This window comes from Tenrec ecaudatus, chromosome 4 (assembly GCF_050624435.1).
Source record: "Tenrec ecaudatus isolate mTenEca1 chromosome 4, mTenEca1.hap1, whole genome shotgun sequence".
Taxonomy (NCBI): Eukaryota; Metazoa; Chordata; class Mammalia; order Afrosoricida; family Tenrecidae; genus Tenrec; species Tenrec ecaudatus.
In genome coordinates this window covers 67,915,534-67,938,724 of record NC_134533.1, presented here as the reverse complement: position 1 = coordinate 67,938,724, position 23,191 = coordinate 67,915,534, and the positions used below count along the sequence as shown (strand labels likewise).

General features: G+C 39.4%; 2 protein-coding genes across 2 annotated transcripts; one reads left to right on the top strand and one right to left on the bottom strand.

Annotated features, from left to right (window-relative positions):
- Positions 1-3,154: 3,154 nt before the first annotated feature.
- OR51S1 (olfactory receptor family 51 subfamily S member 1) lies at positions 3,155-4,126 on the bottom strand. The gene has a single exon (XM_075548620.1). The coding sequence runs from the start codon at positions 4,124-4,126 to the stop codon at positions 3,155-3,157; it is 972 nt and encodes a 323-aa protein (XP_075404735.1).
- Positions 4,127-20,411: 16,285 nt separating this feature from the next.
- LOC142446884 (olfactory receptor 51H1-like) lies at positions 20,412-21,368 on the top strand. Its single transcript, XM_075548619.1, has one exon. The coding sequence runs from the start codon at positions 20,412-20,414 to the stop codon at positions 21,366-21,368; it is 957 nt and encodes a 318-aa protein (XP_075404734.1).
- The last annotated feature ends 1,823 nt before the right edge of the window (positions 21,369-23,191 follow it).

The window sequence follows — 23,191 nt, the reverse complement described above, 5'->3', positions numbered from 1 at the left end:
CCAGTAGGACCAGCCCATTCTTCAAAGCTATCCCTAATCTGACTCTCCATCCAACTTCCTGAATTGCTGATATTTTTTGTTTAAAATTTTAAATTTCTTGCTGATGCTTTCATCTCCACAGATTACAGGAGGATGTGTTCCCCAAATGTCTTAATGACGTTAAAATGCAGCTTCATCTGAAGAGAGAGAACATTGCCCTCTGCTGGCTAGAAATGACAATAGCACCTCACGGTTTTGACAGGATTGCTGTTGAGGTGGCCAGTAGTCAGGAGAGGACAGAGAAACAGGAAATAGCAGTTGAGGCCCTGCTGGGAAAGTAACAATGAGCTGCTCCATTCACTTGCCCCAAATCAACCTCATTGCCAAACCATCTCATATGGTTTCTAGACCCAAACGGTAAATTCTTACAGAAGCAGACTGCCATATCTTTCTCTGACATATGCTCGTTTTTCCGTTTGCAGATGGATGCTTTAACCTCTGCACCATCTTGGAAGCTTTCCTTTCACTTATAGTAATAAGTACAAGAGGGCTTCAAAAGTTCGTGGGAAAAAAACCATTATCTTTTCATTTCTTTTTTCCACATACTTTTTGAAGTCCTCTCGTGCACAGAGGCTGCCAGGAGTGTTGGTTCTAGTTTAGTATCTGACCCTGACTTGCAAAGGTACGTATCTTCCACAAATCTCAAGTTACCATTTTATTTCTTTGAAATAAGGCTTTGAAATTAGGTCCTGTGATCTCTAACTCCCCTGTCTAAGAAGGATTATGACAGCATTCATCGGAGTGTCAAAAACAAAACAAAAGAAAAACTGATGACAACTCAAATACCCATTAAATGGAAGTGTTTCCATCAATTTTAATCCATCCCTACTATGAAATATTTTCCAGGTGTCTCAATGATTGACATCTATCCTCCTTGACCTGGAAGGACCCCTGATGGTGTCCAGGTGACAACGTGGGCTGTGACCTGAGTCAGCTGTTCGAAACCAGCAGCTGCTCTGTGAGAGCAAGATGGGGTTTTCCACTCTCCTTCACCATGACAGTCCCCAGAACTCACAGGGGCAGGCCTCCCTGGTCCTCCAGGGCTGTTGTGCATCTGTCATCTGTCGGGACGCGTGGTGGGGAGTTTGAGGGTTCTGAGCTGCTGTGAGGGATGTCGACCACAATGAAAACTTTGTTGTTGTTGTTGTTAAATACCTTGGAGTCAGACTCACAGTGACTCTAGTTCCAACAGGAGGAAACACTGCCTGATCCCATACCAGGCCCCCAATCATGCTTTATTTGTGTCCAGTGTTGAAACCACTGTGTCAGTCCATCTTCCTGAGGGTCTCTCTCTAAAGAAAGACATATGTAATACTATTTAATTTTATGCTATACCACCAAAGAATATATCAATAAATATATAAGCATCAGGAAAAATACACCAGGAACTTATGGTGCTTAATTCAGCGGGTTATGTATCGGGGCTGCTAAGGGCAAGGTCAGCTGTTAGAAAGTCCTAGCATTCTATGGGGAGCAATGGGATTCTAACCCTGGAAACCCAGATGGGCAGTTGCACCCTGGATTACCGGGGACTATGAATTGGAATTGACTCAGTGGCAGTGAGGTTTTTGGGATAGCCTTCAACAACAAATTTGCTATCCTAGTCAACTTTCACTATTCCAATCTCAAAGAGAAAGAAGTAGATTGGGCTTCTCAGTTACTTCTAGCAATAGCATCGATTGCGTTGGTGACCAGGTTTTGGGTTAAAAGGTCCTTTTATTCTCAGCTGTCTTGACCTGGTGGCTATGTTCTCATCTCCAGTCATCTAGGATTGCCTCTAGGCATTATGCTGGGCATGTGGTGTGCACCATATGTCTCCTTTTGAGGACCAGATTGAAGAGCCTCACCTACCTGAGGATTGACTTAAAACACAATATGTCAAACAGCACTGCAGAATCATGGTTAAATTTCTGTTCTTATCACATTCATTAAACCTGATTAACCAGAACAAGGTATGTGTTTAAGCTCAAAGTCAAAGTCGATCCACTCTAACCCCCATTATGTAAGTAAAGGTATACAATATTACTACTAGGAAGGAATGAAGACTTAAGAGACCCCCTAGAAGAATTAAAACCAATAATTTCAACTATCACACATAGTATTCCATTTATGCAAGACTTTACATGTATTAGTATTTACTGAAAAAGCAATAGTAGCATGACAAATATAATTAATGTCATTGAATCATGGCAAATATGTTGGGACCTATGTAAAATGATAATAGTGGTTATATTTGGATGATATAATTTAAGGTGATTCTTATTTTAGAATTATTTGAAAATTTAACAATGTACATGTCTTTATATATTCATAATTATGCTAAAATTATAAAAGCTAAATAAAGCCTAGAAAAATTCTTTTCTCTTTTCTCTCTCCCAAGCCAATCTGAGTGCTATACCATGTCCCTTGGTTTGAAGAGCATGAATAAGAGATTTACCTGTCTCCTCATTTATTCTGTCCCTGAGGAAAAGATGGAGTCCTTCTGCTTCCTAGAGTGGTCCACCCCTAGAGGATGACTCATCATCTTGCTTAGCGGAAAATGTCTATCAGCTATTTCCTTTGCCATGTTGCTGTGTTGTGTAACTGTTCTAGCTTATTCAGCTATCGGGTAGTTTAAATGAATTAAGGAAATTAACAATCACAGCAAAACCACAATTTTACACACTTGAATTGTGGTCCTTTCTGTACCTTTCACACTTAGTGTAACAGTGGATGGAGCACCTGCATTTATCAGTATAGGAGGGTGTTTCAAAAAGCCTGTGGAAAAAAGGAATGAAAAGGGCATGGAGTTTTTCCAAGGACCTTGGTGGCACTGTGAGTTAGGTATTGGGCTGGTAACTACAGGGTCGACTGTTCAAACCAACCAGCCACTCAGTGGGAGAAAGATGGGATGTTCTGCTCCTGAAAGATTTACAAAGTCGGAAACCTACAGGTCACTGTGAATTGGAATCATCTCCATGACAACATGTTTTTTGGTTCGGGTGGGCTGTTTCCAGCAACTTTTTGAAGCCCACTCAGACTTGCTCTTACATGTACTGGAATGACCTTCTCATGCATGACCATGGAAATTTTGCCTCAGGCAGTATTGAGCCATTGAATGTGGAACGATGCTTTCTCACTGAGAAAAACCCACCTTCATGGGCTGCAGTCTCTTGAGTATACGCTCTCTGATCTCCTTCATCTTGACACTGTAAAGAATAGGGTTCAACAATGGAGGGAGCAGGAAGTGGACATAGGAGAGAAGAGTGTGGGCAGGCTGAGGTACTGGCAACCGAAGACGGTCAATGAGAGCTAAGAGGATCATGGGTACATAGAAGAGGACCACAGCACCGAGGTGGGCCACACAGGTTTGACCAGCTTTCCAACGTTCCTCGCTGGATCCCAGACCTTGCAATACCTTGCCAATTAGGCCATAGGAGAAAAAAATAAGCAAGGGATCCAATCCCATGGCCGACAAGACCACAAAGAGGCTGTAGACCGCACCCCAAGTTCCTGGACAGGCCAGTCGGGTAACATCTGGGTGGAGGCAATAAGAATGAGTTAGGACCTGCGGGCGGCAGTAGGGCATGCGAGCCAGCAGGAATGGCAGGGGCAGATGGAGACCCAGGCATCGGAAAGCAATTGCCAGGACAATCTTGCTGATAAAACCACTGGTGAAGAGTGCGGGATAATGGAGAGGACGGCAAATGGCCAGTGCTCTATCGAAGGCCATTGTGACCAAGACAGAAGACTCCATGACAGAGAAAACATGGACGAAGAACATTTGGAGGAGACAGGCGGAGGCCGAGATCACGTGAACATCAGCAAGAGCAAGGCCCAGCAGGGTGGGCATTAGGGCCGTGGCCAAGCCAACGTCAGACGCACTGAGTAGGGAGAGGAAGACGTACATGGGGCGGTGTAAGGCAGGCTCCATGACAATAATCCAAAGGATGGTGCCATTTCCCAGGGTAGAAAGGAGGTAGAGAGTGACCAGAGGGATAGCCCACCAGGAGGGCACAGCTGACAGACCTGGCATGCCTACCAACACGAAGGTGGGGGCCATTGAAGTGCTGCTATTGCAGGTGGTCTGGGTGGAGAATGTTGACATGTTTGAGGATCCAGCTTGGAAATCAGGAACCTGAAAACTAACGAGAAAGATGGACTGAAGTGTATGCTCCACTTCCCTCCTTCCCTCAGCACACATGCCCTTCCCACCCACACAGGTTTGCACACGCATCCTCATCTTGCCACGGAGTCGATTGTGACTCAGGACCGAGTAGAGCCACCTCAGTAAACTAGTCTTATGCCCACCGAGCCAAAAAATAACAGCAACTAGCAAATCATTGCTGCCAAGTTCATTCCAGTTCAAAGCCTCCAGATAGGACGGAGTGGAGCCATCGGTTCCATTCCAATCTGATAGGACAGAGTGGAACTGTGCCTGCGGGTTTCCAAGACCTTTACGGGAGTTCATAGCCGTATATTTCTCCTCCATAGCAGCTCATGGGTTTGAACTGCTGACTTTTTCGCTCACAGCCCAACATGTAACCAATACTCCATCAGGGCTGCCCTGCAGTGTTTCTGTGATCTTTCCAGAGGCAGGCTGTCGCGTCTTTCCTTCATAGAATGGCTGAGAGGTTCAACCCTCTGGTTTAGCAGACAAGTACTTCATCACTGAGAAACCAGAGACCCTTCCAGTGATTCTTTCCCTGGGAACATTCTTGTGACTGCCCTCAAAGCCTTCTCTAGCGCCCCGAGGTGTTGTTTCTATTACATTTAACTCTGCCTCTCTAGCGGCTTCATTCATAACTCAACTTCCTTTCTCAGTAGCAACCATGGGAAGAAAACATTTCTTTTCCTATATCCACTATCTGTTCCTCCTCAATAAACCGTGGCATCCTCATGGGAAGACGATGTATTCAATTTGTTTTGAATCCAATTCCTACTTTAGATTAAAACTCAAATAAATGTGTTTTATAAATTGTTTACATCTAAGTTTTTAAAAGCTATTTCTCAGGAGCTTCTGCTGGATTTGAACCCACCACATTTCATATTCTTATGTATGCCATTTCTCAAATGTTTTCCACATGCCCCTCATGTACCTCTCATGTATATATGTAGGTATGAATTTACATGCAGGCACAAATGTTTTCACATGTGTTTTCATGTGAGCACATGCATACATATCAGTACCTATTCATAAGTGCTTATGTCTCAGGGAATGAGTGCCTATGCCTGTGTCTTTGGATGTATCTGATATGGATATACATTTCTGCTTGAATACCTGTTAGCCCTATAATACAGAGCATGCCACTTTTGTAACTTTTAATTAAAATGTGTGTACATATATATATAAATAACTATGAAAGTAAAGAATAAAAACAAACATTTTTTCCTGAAATTAAAAATTCAGGCATTATAAGGGTTAAATTTACCTGTATCTGCCTCAAAAATATTTCTTGTGAATAAAAAGCATTTCTTTTAATGTGTGTATGTACATGTGCAATGTTTCCTTGTTTCTGAGTGAGTCAATTTGGGTAAGTATGTGTGTGTATGTATGACAATATATGTGCATATATGTGTGCTATCTTTGATATGCACACTGATTTCTAAATTGTAATATCGATTTGCATATGAACTATTATAAAGAAAGAGACTCTATGAGCTTTCTCTGTCTCGTTAGGTTTAAACCAGCAGGAGACTCAAATTACACGCAGGGTTGAGTCTGTCAGAGAAGGTTCTGCGTGGGGGTTCTCATCCCACGGAGGCTCCCGAATTTTTCTCATCAGGGATATCCCTCATCTGTGAACTCTAACCCCACCCGGGCTGTTTTTAAGGAGCAGGAACGCGCTGTGAAATGCTGGCAGGTCAGGAAGCCTGTTCTCTTGATTGCCAGCCCAGACACTCAGGTCTTTATAGGAGGTGGTTGAGGTAGACAAGCAAAGACTCCATCAGTCACATAGTCTGAAAGCTGGGTGATTGTTCCAGCAGTCATACATCCACAGAGATGCATCAAGCCATGTGCCAAATCCATAGCAAAGCCTTCATCCTCTCACAAACACACTCAGCACACCACGCGTCGGCATAGTAGCTGACATTTACACAGCCTTGTATGAAGCAGATGAGTACTTTCTCTCATCAGCATAATACACACTCCATTACCCCTGCCCCACCCCGCTGCTCTTTGATGGCGTAACGGGGCAGGGAAAAGCGGTGTCCCAAGTGCATTCCTTCAGTTTCTTAGTTTGAAACAGAAAATTCAAGCTGGAAGAGAATGGCCTCTGGGGCCGTTATTTCTTAGTTTCTTTGAGTCATTTTTCGACTCAATTCATAAATCTGAATGTTCTCCCAAGTTCTCATTTTGGGGACATCTGTTCATACACACATTCACAGATATGAACCCTCATAGAGAAAAAATATATACACCTTCTCTTTAGATCATTGACCCAGGATTTTCCTGATATGCTAGCGTGCTTACATTTTCTCTGTACTACTCTGTTCTCAGACTATGGAACGGTTGCTTAAGCAAATTTTTACGTTGCTGAACTTTTGTATTATATACATAACATTTATGTATATTCAATATGTGATTATATATAAAACATAGTTCTATGTATTTGTTAGAATTCACAAAATATTGTAGAAACCCTGAAATGATTTCACAGAGACATACCACAGAAATAAACATAAACTATGGAGATGCAACACTAATGCATGCATAAATAGCCTGCTTATTCATATGTACCAATGTAAATGCAAAATTATAAACAAGTAAATTTAGACTCATTTCAGATATGTGATAAGCCAGAACAGTGTAATTTTAGAAAATGGTGTTAGATAGGTGGCCATTTCGTTATTCCTGATTGACCCAAGGGGGTCTCTAATTTCCTGAATTCATACAGGGTGTTTGTGATATGAGCATCGTGCCTCCATTTTAAAAACAATCTAAATTCGGAAGTTAACACACTGTTGCAATGATATATTTCACAACATCTGTGTCCTGACAAACCATTATCAGAACACTTCCATATCCATGATCTCACTGGATCCTGAAATCATTCGTTATTCATTCAGCAGTGAGATGCTATCCATATTTCACAGCGGGAGGTTAAGATGGAAAAGGGGAGTGGTCAAATGTCTGCCTAACAATACATAAAACACCGTGCTACACTACAGTGACAGACAGGTGTTTGCCTTCTATTTACAAGCTTTGTTTTGTTTTTTTTCACAGCCCATTATGCAATGATGGATTAAACTCCAGGAAACTACCTTCTTAGTCTCATCTCTCCCACCTTCTAATTAGAGAGTTTGAGGGAAAAAAATTCTCTCTCTGATCTTCGGCTCACTCATTTATAAAGAATGAGAGTGTTAACCTGATGCCATAACATCCTATTCTCACTGCTATCAAAGTTGTTTTTAAAATTGAGATTAAATGAAATAATAGGTTATTAAATATTTTAAAGAAATTAAAATAATTAGGGGTATTAGTATCAATATCAGTATTATGTTTTCATATGGGTGCTCATAATTACCCAAGTATCCAGGTAAATAAGTATGCTAAAAAATAAATGATCATATGGGATAATCTGAGACTCAAACCAAACTTCTGAATCTTAACATTCTTTTAAAAATAATAATTAGACAGTTCTTATTTTGTTTCAAAATAACTGTCTGGTTGCTACAAAGGCAAGTAAGCTCCCTCTTTCTTACAATGACATCTTGTATTCTGTAGATTTAATCCTGTATATTTAAAAATAAAAAGTGATTTTCTCCAAGAGATATTTACAAGAATTGAACAATGTTTTCTGGGAGAGGAATTAATTAGCATTTATCAGATTAGTTCCACATCACTTTGAAAAATAAAGAAACAAGATCACTAAAGGGATGGGATATAGGATCTTTGGGTTCAAGAGTGAGTTCATACTGGTGTGATGGAGAGATCTGAGCAGCTATGTGGTTATGGCATGTACTATGAAGAAAATAAAATGCTCATTTTACAATTGTGTCCAGACCTGATCCTAGCTAATAGGGTCCTTATCACAATTCTCATGGGTACTTACCAAACTCGTACAGAAGAGAGCAGCTCAGCCAGTGTCGCCAGTTACAGATGATGCTGTGGCATTAGGATGACTGTGAGAAGTGACTTTGTGAAAGGATTTAAAGCATCATCTTCCCCAGAGCTGAGTCACAGGGGATAGACCAGCATATGAGGAAATGTCTATGACAGTGGTGGACTCATTGTGTCCAAAGCAACTGTCTCCCTTCCACGTCCTGGGAAATCGCAGTCATCTTCACACTAACCCTGCACATACTGAGAGATTTATCTTAGTGGTGAGCAAGAACCCCTCTGCTGGAGACGTGTGGTCTATCTCATGGGGAGATTCTCAAACATTATGAATTATGGATAGATGAGTTTTAGGCACATAAGATTTAAAAATAAGCTTATCAACTTAGGTTGAGGAATAAAACAACCCAGAGAAGAGAGAGTAAAGAACGTTTTAGGGTCTAAATTTAAGCAATAACCTGGGCTATGAAGGCCATGGCCAGTCTTACTACCTCCATAATGACATGTTTTTCTCATTTGACGGTCACATGAGAAAGCCCTTGAAATTCAGCCTTGCCTACAAGACACTGGGGAGAGGGACTCCAGCAAATTATCCTGCTGCAAGGAAAGCAACAAGCTTCCCATAGAGAATGGAAGCAAATCACTACAATGCTCTAAGTTCCTCAAGGCCCACCTTCCTGATGTTTTGGTTTCCAGCAAATTTAGGACTAAGTGCTGCTGGTTCACAGGTGAAAGCACTTGACTTCTAACTCAAAGTTTCATGCTTCAAATTCACCAGCGTTTCCATGGGAGAAAAGGCCTGGCAATCTGCTCCCATAAAGGAAACCTCATGGTTTTAAAAGGCGGCTCCACTTTGTCATACGAGACTGCTATGAGTTGGAGTCAAGCAGTGAAGCCTCTCAGTGATGTTTGGAGAGTAAGAACTCTTACAAATGGCTTCTTACTTCTAAAATAGGTTATTATTTTTTAAATTAGGAATGAATACATATGTCATTCCATAGTTCAATCACAGCAAGCAGTAAAGTCTTTAAGTGCTAGAGTCTAAAACCTTTACCCAATTTCAAATCTAGCATGCTGGTTGATAACCCGTCTTTCACCAGCAGACATTTCTGTCTCCTCCTCATCTTCCAAGTCAGAAACAATTTCATTCTTACTGCAGCCGAGATTATACTAGCTTCTGTCATGCTTTTGCATAAATCACTCTGCGTTAGAGACGACGGGATGACGGCGAGTGAGTGTGAGCCAAATAAACCATTCCCTGTTCTGCTACTTTCTACACTTTACCTCTACATGTATCTCTTGTGTAAATTTATAGCATGCAATTGTAACTTTTTTGCCTTTCTATTAAATTATTTAACTTCTAAGAAGTTCATTGAAATCCATGAACTGCTTTAAATATTTCATTTTAAATGTTAAATATTTACTTTACTATAATTAGAAGAATAATATAACAATCCTTCATTGCCCAGATTCTGAACTTTGTAACTCTCTACCTACCAAAAAGGATATTGTGTTTTTTGTGTCTCCCTACCTGACTCATCCCAATTTTCCATCCTGGTTAATTTTTAATTATTTAAAAACTAAAGTAAATGGTTAAGAAGAAACACATACTCCCTTCCATCTGTCCTTCTAGGCGTGTAAACAGTAACTTCTACACTTAGTCATCCGCCAGTTTTCTTGCTCTTGCTTCATCAACCTCTTGTCTACCTGCTCCCATTTTATTGTCATCCAACTCCCGCCTTGTCTCATTGTCCTGTCCCACATATTGCCTCTTCCCTTCACGCAGTTTACTCACCACACTTGCCTTCTCCAAGAGACCCTCATGCAAGATGCTATAATCGAGTGCCTCTGGTGTATTCTTTATGTGACCCTTGCTGTACCCCATCTAGAGGAGTGGGGGGTGGGATACAGGAAAATTGAGCACAGGTGTCCAGCCTCTCATTGCCTGAGCCCCTTGGGGGAGACTCAATGAGAGGGTTGTGGTTAGTTAAGGGCCTGCTGATTTGCCCAAAGGAAGCATCATGATGACCTTTCAAGAGGAGCGTGGATGGAAGAATTCCTCCACGCTTAGGTTCCAGTCTTGTCCTCATAGCTCATGAAAAATGTCTTCTTCTCCTCCATACATGTTCTGAGCTCAAAGACACATGGCCCCCTATCTTGCCTTGATCACTCTTTTTTTTTTTTTTTGCGGGGGGGGGGGGGGGGGCGGCTACTGCCACAGCATCACCTAGCCCTTTTTTCTGGTTAACAGATAATTAGCCCCAGAGAGTGCCCTAGGGTAAGTCCACAGGGACATCTTCTGGTTTTGTTTCTTTTCTTTGTTTGTACTAATTGCCATTAGCTCAGAGGTACCACATGGTGCTGATAGCACCAAGGTCACAGGTTCCATTTCTGCAGAGACCACTTAGGCACTTTGCATCCTCAAACTAATCCCTAAACTAACTCACACACTTGAGACCTAAACTTGGCTAATACATTCTTCTCCTGATCATTGTTCTATCTTCATTGCTGGGTGCATGCACACCATTACCTATTATGCCAAACTCAGCTTGACTAGGCATTTTCATTAGGCTGGCTCAATTAGTTTGACTCCCTCTTTTCCTCCTGCGCTTTCTTATCTTCCCTACCATTTACTGGTCTTAATAGAATACTTTTTTCCCCCTGATGTCTCAAGCATTACACCTCTGCCTTCATCCCGGTGTATGGTGTTTTCTTCACACTCTGGGCGTAATCAACTCATATCTCCATGAACAGCCTGGACACTCATTGTGTATCATGCCACCACTGCCCAGCCCCTCCCTGAGGTCTTTCTTGCTGTTCTTATAATCCCTGTGTCTGACCTGGGTAACAAAATACCCACTTCTGAGTTTTTCCTGCCTCATCCCTGTCACTTCCACTTCCTTCTCCCTGTAAGGTACAATCAACATTCCTAGATTCAATTACTGACTCTCCCACTTCCTTTCAGAGTTCCAGTTGGTATTATCTATTGGACTGAGATGCCTCTCTCAATCTTTCTTACTTCAGTTTAATAAAGGTGAATGAGACATTGACTAATTTTGACTTGATTCCTTCCAATGCCTAGACATCATATCCTGGTTCTGTCTTGGGCTCATTGTGTAGACCAGTGTACTTTCTTCTGGCCATTTATGATTCCAGGCTCTTTGGCTATCTTTGCACCAAATTCTACACCATAAAAAGGACCCATGTCTATCTGAACCCTGCCATATCTATCTATCTATCTATCTATCTATCTATCTATCTATTTCTATCTATCATCTATCTATTTGGATAAATGTATCTGTCAATATACAAGGAAGGAAAGGAAATAATTATTGTTGTTATTTATTTATTCTCCAAGTATTTCATATTATTATTGCTATTCATACGTGTTCCAGTTTGGGTATAAACATGTCCCTGTGATCAGTAGATGATTGCAGGTAAATTCTCTCAGAATAAACTTGTCAGTGTTGTTAGGGTATCGTTAAAATTATTTTTTAATGATACTTTTTATGACCTGGAAATACTGCTCAGTGTTACAGTTAGGGTTAACTTTTAGCAAAATTAAAATGGGTATCTTCTCAAATCACTGAAGCTTCACAACCAATTGATGGAAATGTTATGCCATATAAAATAAAAGTCTTTAGACTGTTCAAATTTTAATGAAGGTTGTAACGACCTTAGAGATAAGCCAAGAGAGGGAACACCATCAACCTTTATGAAGAAATAACTGTCGCTGAAGTCCAAAGACTGGTGTAAGTAGACCATAAAATATGAACATTGATGTGATAGCTACTAAAGTCTGGATCTCTCATGAGTAGCATTTTCAATGTGAAGTAAATTTGAAAATCTTTGCTTCAGCAAGTTATTGGCCAAAAAGGTTGCACGAAGATCATCTAGGTCAAAGAGCTGATTTTTCTATTCATCTTTCATGCCTTGTCAAGGCTAATGAAGATGATTTTATGGAATTAATTGTAAATGAGGACAAGTTTTGAATTTACCAATACAATTCAGAGAAGAGGGTTCAACCAAAGCAGTGGCTTCTGAGGGGATCTGAAGTTGTAATTGTTGGTCATTGGTAGGTGTGTCTGAATTTGTTCCAACTCCTAGCCTTCTGATGGACAGGAGCATGAAACCCTGCCGGCTGATGCAGCACTGTCACAATGATTGTAACGTTTGAGTGATTGTCACAGCAACTGTGTCAATCCAAGGGTATTTGTTCTACAATAGCTTTCCTTGTGTCTTTCTGGGTTTTGTCCTAAAGTATATTGCATTAGAAATTAATATTGCCACACTGTTCTTTGGTTTCCATTTACTTGATTTATGTTTTTCCACCCTTTGACTTTAGCTTATTTTTGTCTTAGTATTTAAGTTGTGTCTCTTGTATACAATATATAAATGAGTTACATTTTCTCATCTATTCTGCTACCCTCTGTCTCTTAATAAGTGCATTCAATCCACTTCTATTCAGTGTAAGTATAGAGAATGTTGCATCTATTGCTGTAAGTTTGCTTTTTTATGGTAATAATGGTTTGTTTCATATTCTTTGTTCCATATATTTTTCTGTGTTAAGTTTATTTTATTTACATATTTTAATTATTCTGTTCACTGTTATGGTTTTAGTGTTAATCAAATCTTTTATTTTCTTCCGTTTGATTTTGTTAGGAAGATTTGTTTAGGTTACTCTGTAACTTATTATTACCTTCCTGATGGAATGATACCTCTATCTTGATATGATCTTGACATTCTCTCCACTCAGAAGTTCTGTAAACATGCTCTTTATTCCCTCTTTCTACCTTGTAGCTGTCAATACTCATCTTCTGATGTATCCAGGTCCATGTTTATAAGCTTGTAGGTTTGTTTATTTTTGATACTTCTATATCTAGGCTCATTTCCAGGTGATGCTGCTATGGGTCCTATCTTGGGCTGTTGTCTACTGTTATTGATGTTCTTCTTGAATGTCTTTCTCCATTTAGCATTTTGTGTAAGCTTGATATTGTTTTCACAAATCCCCCTAATTCCTGTATCTGGAAATGTTTTAATTTTACCATTGTACTTGAGGGAGAATTTCCTGGCTTTACAGTCGTTATTGGCATTTTTTTCTTTATCTCTGTGTTTTATATGCCAGTACATTGACTTCTTATCTGCATGGTTTCTTAAATTAAAAAAAATTAGAGCTTAGTTCTACTGTTTCCCCTTTATCAGTAACATCGCTTGCAATAATTTGAAACCACAGTAATGTCCTGATTGGCAGTTTATCCCGTTGTATGCCTCCTTGTTCCTTAGTTTAGCTCAGCCTCTTCCTCTAGTCAGTATTTCATATCTTCTTTTTTTTCTTTTGAAATTGTAGATTCCAAATTTGGTAATCATATGTTTCACTTGATTTCCTAAGCCTTCGTTGTAGAGTCTCAATTGTGCATCTATCTTGTCTGCCATTTTGTATCTGCTGATATTTTCTCTTAAACCCAAACTTACACTTTACATGTCACCTGGGGATCCACGCCCATAGGACACTTGGCAACTTCATTTCTGTAAAGTTTACGTTTTAGGGTACACCTATCTTTTCCGAAAGGAGCCCTCGTGGCATAGTAGATAAGAGTTGGGGTGCAAACCACAAGGTCAGCAGTTCAAAACCACCAACTGCTCTGAGTGAGAAATATGGGCTTTCTACTCCCATAAAAGGGTAGTCTCATGAACTCACAAAGGAAGTTCCACCCGCTCTTACTGGGTAGCGATGAGTCTGAATGGAGTCCGCGGCAGTGAGTTTTTCTTTTCTTATGCTTCCTTTCTTCTCCACCACTTTTATCTCTGAACATACCCTCTTTGTTTCTTGCTAGCTTCTCTCTTTTCTTCATTTGTGCAATTCTTTAACTCACATACGTGCTAGCCCATAGTTATGCTTCAGCCACCATATGTTGGACAAATTCTAGTAACTCAGGTTTTTCATGTCTCAAAAGTGGGTCAAGAATGAGTGAATATGAACGTCTGCCTTTGGGAAAAATGTACTTTAATGAATGCTAAAACTGATCTTGATGTTATGAAAATTGCTTAAGGTTAGACAAGATAGATTACATAGGCTTGCAGATTATTTGTAAATGCATTTTAACCTTTCTACAATATGATTTTCATGAGACCTTCATAAAAATTAAATTTATGTGGTAATGAAATCATTTAGCTAGAAGCAATAATACACCTGTATAATTCAAATTCAGTTAATGTCAAATATTATAGTAATAGTTTCTAAATAAATTGATGAAAAGTAAGAAAAGTGTTATTTCTCAGCAAAAGAAATAAGGCATAAGCCAAAATAAAACTAAGCAAAGCAACTTATTTTAATGTGAATAAAAAATGTAAACTATGACTCATGTTAGGATGCTACTGAAGGAGTCCATGTAAGATGTCAGAGGAACTGAAATTGTATAACACTAATAGAGAAACAAATGCAAAAAAAAACTATTAGAAATATCTAAGTGGTAGATTTACCAGAACTTCATCATATGTTGAATAACATATTTTCCTATTTTAAATGACATGATACATGAACTGAAAACAAGTTATAAAAGTTAAAGGCATAGATGTAGGGGGAGTCATACATTTTTATTTATTTGTGTTCTTAGCATGTTAATTTTGAGGAACCTATGTTATCCATAGATGAAAATGTCTAGCATTTGGACTCATGTAACTGTCTGAAACTCAATATAATGATCAGTTTAGATTTGCACATCTGGAAATTACCTACTTCTATGTAGCAGTTGCGTATGATGAGAAGAACAAGGGCACTAAAAGGAGATGGAATCAAAAATGTGGTGTGGGGTGGGAGAGTATTATTATTAATCCCGAGGAAAGGTAGTTTTGATTAGCCTCTAAGAGAGGAAAGATAGGTGTGCATGTGTTTCAATAAGAGGATGAATTAAGTAAATATAATAATCACATCACTTTTGAGGAGGAGTCATTAGTTACCATGGGTTGATTCTGACTCACAATAACCTTTGTGTGTAGCAATAAACCATCCCCATAGGGTTTTCAGGGCAGTGACATCAGGATTGCCTGGCCTGTCTCCTGAGGCACATGTAGGTGGGTTTGAGTTGCCAACCTTTCAACTAGGAGTTGAGTCCTTAACAAATGTATCACCAAGAATCTGGAGGAAGCAAAGTTTGGTTGTCAGTTCGAACCCACCCGGCAGATCTGCAGACAAGGCTGGTCCACTGTGCCATAAAGATTACAACCTAGATGACCCCATGAAGCAGTTTTACTCTGTAGTGAATTCCTAAGTCAGAATCCACTAGACAGTAATGGGTTTATTGGAATTATGTCTGTTCGTTTTCTTAGTGGAAGAAATTCGCACATCACACAGTTCAATAGTTTAATCATATTCAAAAGAGTTGTTTAATCATCATCACAATCAAGTGTAGACTGTTTCTTATTCCTGGCACTCCCTGGTGTTGGCTCCACATCAATTACCCTTGTCATTCAGCAACAGGTTGAATAGTTCTCACCAAGTGTTGGAAGCATTCTTGTATTACTTGAGTTAAGGAACTCAGTGTTTGACAAAGTATTGGAAGAATATATTTCATTAATATTAAATTACTCTGCACCTATGCTGAATGGTCTGAATGGTCTCCTGCTTTTCTTCGGCACAAGGGATGGCTAGACTTATTGTACTGATATTGGATATTGAAAAACAAAGGTGATACATCAAGAAAATTGTTTTCCTTAAGGAGTTTTTTTCAACTTTAAAATTCCAGTTGAATGAGGAAACCATGTAGTCACTTTTCCTTGATGTAGTTTTGTTTGTTTCACTATGTTTGGAGAATGGTAGGATGACTAAGCTAGTCCTCAGAGACTCATTGAGTAATAGACACCCGGCCTATGGGAAACATCTGAACTCCACCATGCACACATGCATTTTCCTAATAACTCCCTCAATACTACCTTATTCCCTGGATATGAGAATCCAGGCATTATCTGTATAGCCCAGGAGAGACCTCCTGAATCTTGAGAACCATGGGGAATAACCCTGTTTATGGACCTGTGGAATTCCCCACGGCACAGTAAAGGGAGCAAACTGGGAAAGAACAAGGAAATAAAAGCCTGTATCGGGGCAGTGGCAAAGGTTTTGCCTGGCAAGACGTGGGCTGCTTAAGTACCCTTTTCCAGGTAGGGTTCCTTTCAGCAAACAGGTAAAGTTTAGAGTTAAATGAGAGGATAAAGTTAGCCCATTAATAAAATACTATTACTTAAAAAAAAATACCATTACTAAAGTTTCTAATTGGCTCCAACTATTACTTTCTGTATCTCTTCATCTCTTTCTGTGCTGTTTTCCTCTAACCCAAGAACACAAGCTCTTTTGTGCTTACTCTCTTTCTCACCCACATCTACTTTAATTAAAGAACAAGTTAAATAAAGAACAACGTCTTTAACCTCAAAGTGAATGGGTGACTCTGGTCTAAGAAGTGGAAAGATATCTGATTCTTTATAGTGAATGTATGGCCTTACCAGATAGGAAACTCCCAGTTACTGGAACTAAAGTAGGCTGAAGTTAAATGTCAACTATGGAACAAACACTCCATGAATATTTCTATATTATCTTTATAATTCTTTTCACCTAGAGCCTTACCATGATCAGAGTTTGGGAATTCTCCACTTGAAAACAGAATTCAGGACACTGCCAGCAGGTAAGGAGTGGTTGTAGTTCATCTTTAGTTATAGTTACTCTTTAATCTATAATGAATCTTTAGGTGGGAAAAGGTTTTCTTTCTATGGCTGCAAGTCTCTCCTGCCTATTACATATTCAAGTACAAGAAAGAGTAAATATTTCCTGTGATGGCTAGTCTCACTCAATTGTATTCCATTTCCCACAAATGCCTTAGGATACCTAGCTCTTTCCTACTACTTATGGTAAAAGGGGGGTGGGGTGGGGGTTGCCAGCTTGTTCTGCTGATACTCATACAATAGAAAACTTCTAGTTTCCACCTGCTCCTTTAAGAAACTATCTATAATGAAGCCATGAAGATGATACCAAACACTGACACAATATTGTAGGTACGTATTCAGTCTCTTTTCTTGGCCTCCAAAGGATTTTGTGATTAACAAATGCAGTTATAGATGTAAAAGTTATTTCTAATGTAAAGTTGTACAAGTAAGTTGTACAAATTTCTGCACACATACATTGAGTTGGTTCTTTAAAAAAATTGTAAACACATATGCCATTAGATTTCCAAAGGAGAGTAAACAGCTTTGATGAAGGGAAATAGATAGTAGCGTGTCAAATCCAGATCGAACTTTCAGAGAGCGAGCTTGGAGTGTAAGAACTCCGTCATCAGGGGGATAACCTTGTACACCACCTGCTTTCTAGAGTAATACAGGTAACACATTCCAAAGCCTCTTTTCGGTGAAAGGAGCTTATGCAAGAGATAATGTATTGATTTGGTCTTCTCTAATTGCATCCCTAATATTCCATTGCACTAAGTTGTGATTTTCTCAATAAGAATATGTAGTGTTTATTTTCTCCTCCTTTTTCTCTTGTTTTGTTGTTGACTAGATGTTTGACCCAAGAAAGATATTTTATTTTTCTAGGTTTTATATTCTTTACCATGGAAATATGAATTATTTCAAATTTCACCTTTAGTATTTTCTCTTACCCCCCCCTTTGTCATTTTTCTTTGAAAACCTTATTTTCTTTATGAAAAATCACCAAAACACCTACACAAAGAGAGAGACACACATCAGTTTACTATAAATGTAGAAAATGTAAGCTAATAATCTAATAGGATAGGTATTTGAAATGCCCAGGCTGTATCTGATAAAAATTATTTAAGTAAATCAGTATTTTAACAGGAATAGATAAAATACTCTGGCTAAGATTGGAGAAATCAAAATGGGAAGTGTTTTTCATAGAGCTTTTGAAAACTGCTATACATTTTTGATCCATCAGGAGAGTGAACCAGGAGATGCTTGCATTAGCTAGAGGAGATGGGGTGTTTAACAGTTCCACACAAGAGGGTGTATTATTCAAATTACAGGGGCTACAAAGTAAAAAGGCACTTTTTGTGAATGGGAGAGAATCTGAGTTTCACTTTTATGTAGTGGAAAGAACTCTGACACACAATTTATTTACAGAGAAAACAAAAAACTTGTTATTCCACTTAATTAATTATAAAACACACTCATGTTTTATGATCTAAAACATTTACATGTTAATCTTCACATTGATCCTATGAAACAGATACTATTGTTACCTCCATATTACTTATGAAAGGGTGATGCTGGAAGAGTAGGGGAGCTATTTAGTCAAAATGCTAGTCAGTGACAGATCTGGAATCTGAACACTCAATTTAGCTCACTGCCATTGAGCTGATCCCAATGAAACGCAACATGATAAGGCAGTAGAACTGCTCAGTGGGTTTCTGAGGCTGTACATCTTTAAGGGAGCAAAAAGCCTCACCTCTCTCCAGCAGAGCAGCTGGTGGGTTTGAAAGACTGAACTCATGGTTAACAGCCCATCGGGAACACACTGTGCCACCAAACCCAACCCAAACCCACTGCCATTAGTCAAGTCTGACCCATATTGAGCCCACAGTACAGGGCGTAGCAGCCCCTATCTGTTTCTGAAAGTATAAACCTTTATGGCAGTATTAAACCTCATTTTTCTTCTGCTGAGTAGCTAGTGGCTCCTAACCTCTGACCTTTAGTTAACAGTCCAGCACTTCAGCTACTATGCCACCAGAGCTCATCCATCTGAACACTATGCTAATCTAAAATCCATGCTCCTAACACTACCGAGCCTCTTACTCAGTTTTATTCCCATCAACTGATGCAGGCAATTTGTGGATGTCTTATGGTAGAGAACTTTTCAAAAAGGGTATATATTTCCTCTAACATCATATCTAAAGTCAAAAGATGCCAACGAAAATACTGGTGCTGTCAATATGAGCATGTCTTCCAGATTTCCACTTAGGCCTTTAGACCGACTCTTAATCAGAGTGGAGCGTGCCATTTTGCATGATCACCATGCCTCAGCATTAGAAGATCTCTAGAGGATCCTAATCTTAAGAAAGGATCCACATGAATTCTCCTTGCCTCACTCTCACTGCCTCTTGGGTAAGATGGATTAGTCTTTAAAAAGGGTTGAATCCTTATTGTATTTCCAAGTGAATGTTCTTTGCCAATTAGGATTCCATTAAATTATAGAAGACAGATACATTTTCTATTATTGGATGTGGCTATTTGATGCTCCTGAGTAGAGAACAATTCTGAGGCCACATTCAGGCTTAGGGGAAATGAAGGGTGATCATCATGGAGTAGGAGAATCTGCATGCACAGTTCTACTTCTACCCTAGGTACAAGGTCTCTTGCTTTAGGGGAGTTCTGAGTGTAACGGATATAATGGATAGGAAAGACTTCAATGCAGGAAAATAAAATAATCCATATTTCATATTGAGTCTGTTTTAGTTATTCCATTAAACTATGAATCAGCAGTTTTAAAAATATTGATTAGAGATGGTGATGAGAAGGCAGAAGAGAAATAATTTCACTAGTAGATTGGCACTAATATGTGTGTTTGAAGCTGAATCTGATTTATTTAGGAATCCTGATGGCATAGTGACTTAATCATGAAGCTTTTAACCACAAGGTCAGTGTTTGAACCTAAAACTTTCTAGGGAAAAAGAGGAGTCTGTCTATCCCCTTAAAGGTGGATAGTCTCATGAACCCTAAACTCCAAACTCGCTGCCATCATGTTGCTTTCAACTCATAGGAACCTCAATTATCTCCCTGGAAGATGCTCATGGTTATGAACTGCCAATCTTGGTCGACAGTGCTGCTCTTTCCAAGAGGGTTGCAGTGAACTAAATGGACTCAATGGAAATGAGGTTTTGATTTTTGTGTACTTACCACTGCTAGGGAGTCTATTTTGACTCCTAGAATCCTCATAAAGACTTTCCAAAACTACATTTTTTTGGAAGCAGGTAACCTAATCTTTCACCTACAGAGCACCTGGTGGATTTGAACCCTTAACCTTTCAGTTACCAAGCCAACACTTATGTTATAGTACCACCATGGCCTCAATATTTGTACATAGGGTGTCATTCCCTCTGGGGCAATAGATGCATCCTCGACAGAATATAGATGCATCCTCAACAGAATACATATTAGAATATATTGACAAGGATTCTGACTTCTCTTACAAGCCCTTCTCCCATGTAAAAATTAAAATAACTCCCCACCTAAGGAAATTCCAATGTAACATCTTGTTATTCTCTATCATTGTATCTTTAGGAAGTGACCCTTCAGCGACCCACAATCACGTATCCCATGTCCAAGTCACATTGACTTCATGGCAGATTATAACCACTCCTATTTCCAACATCTTTCCTTTGTCTTAACTGGAATTCCAGGGCTTGAGCAAAAGTATTACTGGATGGCATTCCCATTGGGGGCTGTGTATGTCATTGCCTTATTTGGCAACGGCATCATCATCTCTACTATCAAATCTGAACTGTCCTTGCATATCCCTATGTACTATTTTCTGTGTATGCTTGCATTGGCAGACATGGGACTTGCCCTGTGTACTCTGCCCTCGATGCTGGGAATATTCTGGTTTAACTACAAGTTCATTACCTTTGATGCCTGCTTAGTTCAGATGTACTTCATCCACACCTTCTCAGCCATTGAATCAGGTGTGCTAGTGGCCATGGCCTTCGATCGGGTTGTGGCAATCTGGAACCCTCTTAGGTACAGCACCATCCTAACCAATCGGGTGGTATGCAAAGTTGGGGCTGTCATCTTGACCAGAGCCATCTGCGTGGTCCTTCCAGTGCCTTTCCTCATCAAAAGACTCCCTTTCTACCGGTCCAACATCCTCTCTCACTCCTTCTGCCTCCATCAAGATGTCATGCGTCTTGCCTGTGCCAGCACCCGAGTCAACAGTCTCTATGGCCTCATTGCTGTCATCTTCACAAAGGGTTCTGACTCCCTTTCCATCCTTCTCTCCTACGTGTTCATCCTCCGAACAGTGATGGCGATTGCCTCAGGGGAGGGGCGGCTAAAGGCGCTCAACACTTGTGTTTCCCACATCTGTGCTGTACTCATCTTCTATGTGCCACTCATTGGGGTGTCTGTCATTCACCGCTTTGGAAAGCATCTTTCCCCACTGTCTCATGCGCTCATGGCTAATGCCTACCTTCTCATACCCCCTGTACTGAACCCCATAGTCTACACTGTGAAGACCAAGGAAATACGAAGAAAAATCATCCATATTTTTGTTCATACCAAGGTGACTGCAGAGGGCTAGGTTCAGCTAGTTTACAAGAAAAACATATTATGCAAATGTTCACTTATGGCAATCAGAAATAAAAGCTTATTTTATGTTTATACTTTCTGTGTGGTTTAAATTGGGCAAAGAGGGAGCCCCAGGGTTGTGTAGTACACTTTCCCTCTCCCACATAAAAATCCTCTTTTCTTGATATAAAAGAATGGAATCTGAAACAACTAAATGTGCTATATTATAGTGCCATATTTCTGCCTTGGCAAAGAACAATGGCAGGCAGGGAATATTATTCATTACTGTGTATGGCTGGGTTGACCAGAGAAAAAAGTCCTGTGATGAAAAGCTTTAGATTAAGGAGTAATTAGATATTAAAAAAACATCCCAGCCCAGTCCAACTCAAGTTTATCAATACGGTACTAATTCACAAGTCCTTCCTCAGACTCATGCAGTCACATGCAATGATGCAGAATTCAGGAAGATCACAGGCTGGTGGGATACACAGGTGGCAACGTCCTGTGTATCCAATAGTAGTGGTAACATTTCAGGGTTCTAGTCACAACCAAGGTTAGGGGTTGACTCAGAAGGATGGGGAACGCAGAGAGAGAAGAGGAGGTTTCCTTCCTAGGAGAAGGCCACTCCCACAAGGGAGACACCAGTAGGCTGTGACCTGATTGACAGATTGAATACTACCTCTATACCTTTATAGATCTTCAAGTTGACATTAAATTATATAACCACCACAATTATATTGGAATAATTATTTGAATAGAAAATTCATGAGTTCCATGTCTCTTAATTTAACCTTATTAAATTAATTAAAAACCTTCATTTTCTGAAGGTGCATAACTCAAAATGAGAAGAAAGATTTATAAACACACATTGATTGTTAGAATGTCAAATGCATGAAGTATGAATCTAGAAAAATTAGGAGTTTCCAACAAGGAAATGAAATATATATATATCCTGAGCATTAGAGAGTGAAATGAACTGGTATGGTCATTTTTAAATAGGATATGCCATGGATTACTCATTCAAGAGAAATGGTGCCACATTCATTGCCAAAAATAGTATTTCATGATCTAACTTGAAATATAATTCTATCTGTGATAGAAAAATATTTGCAAGCCTAAAGGAAACCAATTAATAAAAAGATTATTCAAATTTATGCACCAACCACTATTGCTAATGATGGAGAAATGGATGAATTCTAACAACTTCTAAAGTCTGTAACTGATAAAACATCACATCAATATTCATTGATAATAATTGACAATTAGAATACAAAGGATGGAATAAAGAGGAAGGGACAAGAGTTGGAAAATATGATATTGGTAAAAGACCCAAAGCTAGATATTATATCATAAAATTTTACAAGGCCAATAATGTCTTCATTGTAGATACTTTTTTTCAACAACACAAATGGTGACTCTTCACATCGACGTGGCCAGATGGAATACAAAGGAATCACATTGACTCCCCACATCTATGGGAAGTGATGATGGAGAAGTCCTGTACCATCAATCAGAAAGAGTTAAGGGCTTACCGGGGGACAGACCATCCTTTTCTTATCTGTAAATTGAGATTGAGATTGAAGAACACTTAAGGAAATCCAAGAGAGTCAAAATATGACCTTGAGTAGATTCCATCTGAATTTAGAGGACATTTCCAGAATAGATTTGACATACTGCACACTAATGACAGAAGATCTGGCAAACCGTGGAATAACATCAAGAACATTTTACATGTGGAATGCAAAAGGTCAATAAAAGTCAGAAAAGAAAGAAAACAATCAAAGCGGATGTCAGAGGAGACTCCAAATTTGCTTTCAAGCATATAGCAACTAATGT